Raw genomic sequence first — 9,672 nt, forward strand, 5'->3', positions numbered from 1 at the left:
AAGCATTTTTAACACAATCCCTTAATTTCAAGGGCTCAAGAGTAATTTGACAAATTAAATCACTGTAAATAAAATCTTCAATTCTAATACCTGGTAGAAAACCTTCGCTGGCAATAACAGCCTGAAGTCTTGAACTCATGGACACGAGTATGTCCATCTCTATTAAACACACAAACATACACATAGCTGTATTTGGAATAAGTTTCAGTAAACAGGTAAGAAAACAAAACGTATGTCAATGCCCAAATATATATGGACCTAACTGTATTTAGACAACACAATGCCATCCTTTACTTTACAAAACATTTATCATTATGTGATCGTAGACAGTCATACACATACAAGTTTGTATGACGTGAACTTTAAGGCCAACTCTAAAAGCTGAATAAATAACGTAAATAATTTCTTCAAGTTAAGCTAAGAATTCCAAAACATAAAACCTAGTACTTATGTCCTAATTACAAATAAATAAACTAACTAAAATAAACCACTCAGTCAGTGGACAGTAGCTGATTTGCTCACACAACTCACTGAGTTTCTGTTAAATTGACATGCAGTGTTTATCTTGGTTTGGATTTTATAAGTTGCTGTTTGGACTATTGGTAGTTTTCTACCTAAGTGTCATGGTACTCCTGATATTGTGTGTTTGTTCACTTTTGTGTTGCTAGATTTGTGTGTTCGCTTATTGTTATGTATTTTCTTTTTTTATTCCTTTTGAATTTTTGGAGACGGTCAGAGGGCCTTAGTCAATGTTTGCTACTGTTCTGAACAAATCTGTTTCCAGATCTATGTCCTAAAAATAAGCATTGTTAGGAGTATTTTCGATGTGTTTTTGGTGCTGTTTGAAACTGCGTTTCCCAAAATACATGTAATATCCAGTATATATATACAATTAACCCAGATAAAAGATAGATTTTTAAGGTGAGGGCAGTTGCCAACATACATTATTTATAAATACTGATTTTAAGTTAACATCATTCTATTCAGCATTTTTATTAACCGTTAATATTTTTTTTCATCGTGAATGATGTTGGGATTATGAATCTGAGAATATTATTTAATATTTAATATTAATATTTTAATATTTTATCAAATAATATTTCGGTCTGTTAAGGGTTGTCTTGTGAATACCAGCCCAGTAAGGCGATGGTATTAGGATAAAATAGAAAAGGGTGAGCTGAGCTCTGACATTATTGAACAGCATAAACTCTGCACATATATGGAATGAATTCACACAATTTCTTAAAATACAAGAATTTATTAACAAAAATAAGTCAACTCAAAGTCAAACATATTTCAATCAACAAACTCTTTACTTTGCTAAAACAATCCAACTAAACTACCAAGCAGAATTAAAGAATAATGAAGACTAATGGACTATGTACAATATAAACAAGTTGATTAAAGATGATTGAAAATCATGACCAAAAGAGTGATGCAACATTACCATGCAATGTTTATGTTTGAGAACCAAGGATTATCTTGACGAATCTAGAAATGAAGTTAAGTTAGTCTTGGAACTAACTTAGGAAATAATCAGCAACATTTAGACAACCATTCACAATGCAAGATCAGATGAAATATTATTTTAATAAAATAATGTTTTAAATAATGATCTGCTGAATAAAACCAACCTTCTGGATGACCAATTCCCAACGGTGTCTAATTAGCTGCCTTTATTTATTAAAATATAATTTAAAGAAATATTATTAAGGGAATATTTTGGAAAAGAGCCAAATCTTTCTGGAGAAATGGGGCTTAATGGTGTTTATTTAGTTTTCAAATCTAGTAAATGATGTTCAGGGACTATTATTCACTAGCTTGAAAACTAACAACCTTTCTGTTAAATACTCTTTAGCAGCAAGCACGTGTTCTTATTGGTTAGCGCTGAGCTAACAAAAGAAGCTGATAGCTTAGCACCAGAATCAAACACACACCTTTAAAATACCAGGGTTAATAAAAGGGTTAAAATGCATAAGCACCGATGGCGCGTTATGATCAATGTTCTGTGTTTAAAATCACCCTTTAAATAAAGTTTGTCTTTGAAGGTGCGGCCGCTGTGTGAACAAAGGGTTAGCTTCCAGCTAACCTCCGTAGCTGTGGATGAAAGACGGCTCGTTGTGTCCGCCAACCACACTGCACGTTACCACGGTGATGCGGCCTCCGTCGTTTGTCCTCCTCTCGGGAAAGGACACCCCTTCACTCAGCTTGTAGGGACAGCGTCTCTGCAGGGACTTCTCTGGGACACCGTTTGTTTCTGCAGGCCTCAGAGAGAGAAAGTCAAGCCAGGCGTGTACCTTAATTCCCGTTTTTATGAATGAATACCGGGTACACAAACAGTTATTCACTCATACTTAACTTGTGCATGTGATCGCGTGATCTTATGACACTCTTGGATCCAGTTGAGGAGTTATGTCTTTTTGCCAGCAAAGAGACATTAGCACGCTGCCTCTCCAATCCCGCTCCCGCAAAGAGGAACAGTGGAAGAAGTCGGCTTGTTGGAAAGGGGGTGCTCTTATTCAGACAGTGGCATCATAGGAAGTCTGCTGCTACCCCCCTTTCCTCAGTTACTTGAAGTCAGACAAATGCAATTTATTTTGAAAGTTCCAAAAAAGTGTGTACCGGAGTTTTAATGTTGTTTCCATGGCTGGGTCCCAACAATGATAAATTGGAAGAAATCCCACAAACCAGTGCAGTAAAAGAGCTGCAAATTAAATACCAGGACACAACATCTGTCCTCTGCTCTCCACATTAATGTCCTGCTGGGTTGCTGGATGGGCTCAAGGATAGATCAACAATCACCCAAAGGGCTCCCAGGGATGCCTCCATGCTCCTGGCCACTGATGAAGATCACCTCAGCCTGGGGGTGATAGGGAAACATGGGCTGACCCGCATGGAGGGAGTGCCCCTGGTTGCGATGGTTTTGTACAGCAGTTCTGCGTTTTGTCTAATGTTTTTATCGATTGTTCAATCATGCTACAACATTAGGGAGGTACTGGCTGTCAGGAGGTGGGACTTTCTTTATCTGTCAAAGCCAACATGCCAGTAATCTGCTTCAAGGAAGATGTGTGTCATAGTAATGATGAACATGATCATTATGCAGTTATGTATGCCTTTCCTTTCTTTTTCTAAACCCTTATTCTGCCTTTTATAGAGAGAATATGCCTTTAAACACAAAGTTTGCCTTTAGATTATGCTTCAGCAGCTAGATTGGTTAGAGTCTTTCTTCCCACATTCCATAGATAAAGTAAATGGGCTCGGTTTTGACATCACCAGGAAGCAAATACATTGTGACCTGCTGATAGGCAGAGTCATGTTTTTGACAGTTATGAAGGAAGAAGTTTACACTGTAACCACTGGGCATGTCTTGCAACCTTGGCATGTCCAAGAACTGGAACTGCAACTTTTATTGGTTTCTAGTAATATCAACTTGCAATATTATCATTTGTAAGTTTTTGTTTTGTCAGAACTCTTCCAGAAAACTAAATTTCAACTATATTTGCCATAATTTAAAAAGAATAAAGATTTTTAAACTGGCCCTAATTGTTATGATTTACATGGTTTGTTTTCTGTCCATTTTGGGGTTGCTCATTCGTTTGAGATTTTTGGTTATTTCTTGTGTTCTGCTCTCTGTACATTTTAGGTTTCTACCCTTATTTAATGGAAGTCTCCAGCTCTGTTGATTTGCAGATGTTTTGGTGTTTTGGTTCATCTGTCTGTGTTCATTTTGTGTTTTTAATGTCACCTTTGCTCAGTTTCCTACTCCGACTCTCCCTCAGCTGTTTAGCATTCACCGTGATTGTACTCACCTGCTAGATCTCACTAATCACACCTGCTCTGTATTTAATCTCCTTGGTTTTCTTGTTGGTTTATTCTGTTTCCATCGCACTGGTTTGCTCTCTTCATGCCTAACCTGAAAATTTTTCTTTGTTTTATTAAATCCTTCAAAGCACCATGTTTCTTCTGAGTTCTTATCTGCATTTTGGTCTGACTCAAACATCTACATTGATATTAATACAAATTTAACATTGTAAACATTAATAATTTGTTGATTAGATTTGCATATTGTAGGACTATGGCAAGGTATGGTGATTACATGCTGTAATCTGTAAAATAAAAACATCCCTTGGGGATCCAGTCTCGTCAGTTTTATTTTTTTAGGATATAATTTTTTTTTTTCTCTGCTCATTTGATTAAAAAGGCTCTAAAACCACACGTAGTTAAAATGCCCCTTTTTAGCTCAAGTTTTAAATCATGCAAATTCTGCAAGCAAAGGAATACAAAAACAGAAACTAAAGAAAGATACAACGAGGTCTAGGTATTTTGAAATAAAGTTAGTCCATGTTCCTTAGACTGGTATAAGATACATTAACACTACTGTAATTTACATAACGTCCTAAAGTTTATGCTACCTTAGAGCTGACGCTCCAACCCAGATTTTCCACATAAACACAGATCAGCACAGAATTTATCACAATCTTTTCATCTTTTAGTACGCCAATCATTGTAGTACATTGTACACAATGTTGTGTAAAAAAGTCTTGCCGTTTTACCATGTTTTTCTGCTAAGGAAATGCATTAATTGTATGGTTGTATTAATTTTTTTTAGGTGAGATCAGGCTACTGCAATGAAGAATTAAGTTCTATAAATTTTATATGCAAGACAGGCATATTAGATTGTGTGGTAGGAAGCTTCAGTTACGTTAATTTCTTCCACTTTAAACTTGGAAATTTCAGTTTAAATTTGAATAGCATAATTAAATTGCATTTAACATATTATTGATCTTATTTCAACCTGAAAATACTCACAAAAGAGAGAAACACAGAGATGGCAATTAGAGAAGTTTATTAGCTGATGTTTGATATCTTTTGGCGCTCGGACCCCGGTGGAAGACATGGATGCTGATAATGACATGAGCTTGAATGAACATCTTAGGGTTAGAATTAGAGAAGTCTTCTCCCCCCGGGATCCTGATACTGGTGGTGGAGTGTTTATTTTGTTTAGTTTAATGACATGAGACATCAAACTAATAAAGTGTTTTTAATATGTCTGTACATATGGTATTCACCATGATACTACTTTCTGTTGGAAGTTTAACAACCAGTTCTGTAGACCCTTTTCAAATGTTAGAATTACAGTTAGGATGGAAAACACCTATTGCAGAAGACCTGTTACATTTCAATAATCTGGTTGCATTTTACATTAAAGTATAACAGATAAATAAACATTTATTGAATGGAAGGCTTAGTTTTGAAAAAAAGGATAAATGCAAGTCACAATATATATTTTATGGCTGAACATTATGGGATGCATGGTGATGCAGTTGTTAGCTCTGTTGCCTGGAAGCCAAATCCTGACCTGCTCTCTTACAGCATCGGGCTTGCATGTTCTCCCTGCTCATGTTTGGGTTCTTGACTCCCCTGCAAACTAGCAAGAATAGGTAGGTGTAGATGATAAATGAATGAATGATAAATATTATCTTTTGTTGCTATTTGAGTGACAAGTTTGTTGCTTTATTTTTGAAACGTAATAGTAAATACATGAAATGGCAGAAAAGTCATAGTTTTAAATATTAGTAAAGTAATTGTTTATTAAATGAGTTTATAATTTGCATTCCTCTAACTCATTCCTACATATTTTAGTGATCCAGGTTGAGGTTCAGTAACATTTTAGATTTACAGTGGCTGTTTTTGAACAATAGAACAAATCCTGGAATCAACTTTGCCTGCTAGCTGTGATTGTCACCACCTCAGAACAAAAGAACCTAAGTGATCAGCACTGATCCCTTGTATTGTTGCTGATACATTGTAAGGCTGAGTTAAAGGCAAATCCAGTGACATTAAAGAAAATAAAATAAAATTAATTTGTTGAATACGGCACGGGTAAACTTCTTTATCGATTCTCTACTGTCTCGTTAACAAACAGAAAGCAGTAAATAAAGTGCAAAAGACTAATGAGAGTCTCTGAGGAATTCGAAATGCAGATTTCAGCAGTCAAAATGTTGGGCTTAAACTCTGCGGAGTCAAAGTATTAAAGTATTGCAGGTACTCTCAGGTTATCTCACAACACTAACAGAAAATAAAAATATTCAAGTATCTACTCAAAATAGCAGCAAATGTAACTGAGGTAATCTACAATGATAGATCCAAAAGTCTTTTCAGTCTCTGTAACCTGTAAGTTTCTGGAAATCTGCTCTTCCTGACATCAGGTGTAACCATCAGACCATCAGGGTAATAATGACGCCATCATCCTGGCCTTGCCACAGCATCTCCCCTTCAAACGCCACCTTCCCGTGCTTCCGGGCTCTCATCAGAATCCCCACCACCTTATCAGAGATCCGAACGTATCTGTCAAAAAGCTCTCCGAATGTGATGCGGGTCTTTCCGTCTGGGTCCGGATCAGCCATTGTCCTGATCACGTAGCACATGTCGTCTATCTCACGGTGGATATGCTGCTCGGCTCTTTTGGCCCTCTCTGCGGTTTTTGTACCCTCCTTTGGATGTCCATAACCGTCCTTGCCCTTCTGCAGGCGTAGCGACATTGAGTAATCATAGTCAAAGTATTCACTGAAGGGATTCAGTTTCTGGTTAACTGTGTGCTCCACGGCCCAGTTTTGCCAGCGGCTCTTCAGGTTTCCAACAGTGCTGTGTTTCTTGGAAAGGGCATTGATCTTGTTGGCATCCTCAGCTTCCTTTTTGTATCTGGGAGGCACATTGGATTCAGTTATGGACAGGCAGATGAAAACAACCAAGAAGACAAGACAGGAAAACCTTGAGATTTTACATGGTAGGTACAAAATGAAATGGGTTTTTGTTATCAAGAAATGTTCACAATTTATGAAAATAAATTTTTCAAGATAACAGGAATCGTACCCAAAACAATAGTCGTTAACTTAATAGATATTAAAGTGTTGGAAAGGGAAGTTATGTTTTTCTGTTGAATAATACAAAGGGAAAAAAAGGATGTTGGAATATTATCAAAATTAATTCAATTTAATTACCACCATTTACAGAAACATTCAGACTCATTATTTTATCAGAGAATCATTTTAAAGAGCCTAGTACACCTTTCCATTAGGCTCTTTCTCCCATTGTACTTGGGAGAATCAGTCAGCATTGACTAGGACTTATGTGGAGCCATTTTAATAATAGAGATCTTTCACTGCATTTAGGTCCAGACCCTTGGAGTTTTACCAAAAGTCCTGAGTGACCTGGAAGATTATCTTTACTGAAACTACCCTGTGCTTTTTCCATGCTATCTTTGGGATGCCATCTTATCCTGCAAAGCTCTCCCAATTCTGCAAAGATAATCTAATTTTATGTAGATTTTGTTCTATGTATTGTTCTGGGTGCTTTCCAGTCAGGTTTTCAACTACACCACAGCACTAAAACCACTGTGATGAAGATTTTAAAATATATTTATTTTAGCTTCAATGCATCAAAAACCTGTGTCTTTGTTTTCTTGAATCCCGGTGCAGTGTTAGATACTACGTTAAATCACAACTTTCTGGAAAAGTGGGTGTGATTGTCTGGTACAGTGCTTGCTACAAAGCAAACAAAGATCACGTGAGATTCCTCAAGGCTCTAATCTCGGTTCATTTTTATTCAACATCTATGTGTTCAACCTAGCTCACAACATGGAGTACTGCAACACTTCTTCCCATATATATGCTGATGACACACAAACGTACATTTCTGTCACCACATGTCCATATTCCCTTAAACTCACTGGGTATGTGTTTCTATAATACCAATGAGCGGATGTGTCAGAATGTCATCTAAATTAAAGCAGAAAAGATACAAGTCATTGTTTTTTTTTTTTATTTAACTTTTTTGTAGGGTGTTTAATGTTTCTTGTCCTTCAATTAATTTTCTTGACCTATGTGTTGTTATTTTCCTGTAAAGCCATCTGAATGAATACTGCTATGCAAATAAACTTGCCTTGACTCGAAATCCCTGGCGCTGTGACAAAATAAGTTTTAACAATCCGAGAACGTGCCCATGTACCTAAACAATTGTAAATACTTGTGAAACTTTTCCATGCACAGTTGACTTGCTGCTTCATTCTCTTTTTTGCTGATGTAAACTCAGACCACAGAGGATGTCTAATCTAAACCGACGACCTCTTTGTTTCCCGTTGGACTGATTTTATGAAGCTTTCACAGTATAACCTGTAAACCTTTTGTAAAAATCGCTACTTCCTGGAATGCTTTCTGATTCTATTTACCACATCATGCTGTTAAGGTGGGTGTAATTACCTTTAAACAAGAACTGGCTTCCTGCTCAAACTGTTACTCTGCAACTTACATACAAGGATGTCAAATGTATTTATCAGTGAGTGAACACAATGAGGAAGCAAACCGTTTTATCAAATATCCCAGATGGAAGTTGTAAGAACACTTTTGAGAATATGTGTAAGGACCTATTATTTGGGAAATGAAACACGGTGAGAGTACTCACATTGAGACTTGGGGTCTTTTTATCCTCACTGAGTCCTTCTCAGAGTCACCTTGTTCCCCTGCTTCTGAACCAGTCTGAGCATCTTGCTCATTTATTCTGTTCTTCTCCTTCTCTCTGCCTCCTTTGTCCTGCCCACAGCTGTGACCATCTCCTGGTCCACCTCCTTCTTTTCCAAGCTTCTGCTCATTCTCCACCTGCTTCCAGCTTTTTGTCAAAGAGGACACCATGTTGGAACACTTCCTGTGGCGTGTTGGGGAGCTCTTCTTCTTCAAGAATCGGTCAATCTCTTCACCTGATGGAAGAGATTCCCTCTTCATCTTCTCAGCCAGGAAGGTGACACCTGTGCATTTCTCCTGAATGCTGCTGGACACGGTCTTCACTACCTGCTTCATTCTGATGCGAGATGGCAGAAGCGCCTCCTCTGAGGTCTGAACACCCTCACTGATGGGAGCTCCTTGAGGTGGTGATATTTGACTCCCTGCATGGCTCTCAGGTGTTAGGAGAGTTTGTGTAGGAAGAGACTTTTTGGGTGTCCACTTGTTTTTGTGTTCCTCCGGTTGTCCCCCAATGGACGACGGAGCCCAGCCACTGGGCTCGCTGGCTTGCTTCTTCTCGTTCTCCGTCACCCACTGCTGCCAACTGCTCGTCAGGCTGCACACCATGTTTGCAGCACGTAGCTTCCTAATGCTCTTGTTGCTTGACGGTTTCCTTTCGCCAGCTTTTTTATCAGACATTATTCCTGTGGTTTTACTTGAATTCACTATGTTGCTTTCTAACCTCACACTAGCAGCGATAGCCTCTAAAATAGACAGAGGAAACCCTAATATGATGGTGGAAAGTATTTGAGTCATCCCAGGCTACGGACATGATCATCTTTCTCCAACACAGATGATCCCTACAAGCTCGTGTTTCATCACAGATAGCAGAGCTTGTAATCAGCTGTAAACAGGGCAGAGACGAGGCCAAATGAGCATGGACCATTAAATGATATTTATTCAAAACATTCCAAACCTTTGACAAATTTTTAATAAAAGTAGAAATCTGTGACAACAAAATGTGTGTCAGAAAAACTAGTTTGCCAATGATTCGTAAAAATATTTTTGTGAAGAAAGTTTCATGCAGTACAAAGGAGTGGGAAGCATTCAGACTTTAAATACCTACAAATCATTTCCTCTTCCAAGTCAAACTCAAAGGTGCTGCCACTTTGTTGGG

The 9,672-nt window shown here is 37.8% G+C and overlaps 1 protein-coding gene across 1 annotated transcript; it reads right to left on the reverse strand.

Moving 5' to 3' along the window:
• Positions 1 to 4,924: 4,924 nt before the first annotated feature.
• Positions 4,925 to 9,307, reverse strand: abrab (actin binding Rho activating protein b). Its single transcript, XM_047384442.1, has 2 exons — positions 8,461 to 9,307; positions 4,925 to 6,702 (listed from the first exon to the last, which is right to left on the reverse strand). The coding sequence occupies exons 1-2, from the start codon at positions 9,192 to 9,194 to the stop codon at positions 6,219 to 6,221; spliced, it is 1,218 nt and encodes a 405-aa protein (XP_047240398.1). The 5' UTR covers positions 9,195 to 9,307; the 3' UTR covers positions 4,925 to 6,218.
• Positions 9,308 to 9,672: the final 365 nt, after the last annotated feature.

Source organism: Girardinichthys multiradiatus, chromosome 13 (assembly GCF_021462225.1).
Source record: "Girardinichthys multiradiatus isolate DD_20200921_A chromosome 13, DD_fGirMul_XY1, whole genome shotgun sequence".
NCBI classification, from domain to species: domain Eukaryota; kingdom Metazoa; phylum Chordata; class Actinopteri; order Cyprinodontiformes; family Goodeidae; genus Girardinichthys; species Girardinichthys multiradiatus.

Bases quoted from the DNA above. Each gene is read 5' to 3' on its own strand.
- abrab (XM_047384442.1), bottom strand. From the start codon at position 9,194: ATGTCTGATAAAAAAGCTGGCGAAAGGAAACCGTCAAGCAACAAGAGC. The intron at 6,703-8,460 runs GTGAGTACTCTC...TGTGCCTCCCAG, and splicing joins AAAAGACCCCAAGTCTCAAT to ATACAAAAAGGAAGCTGAGG.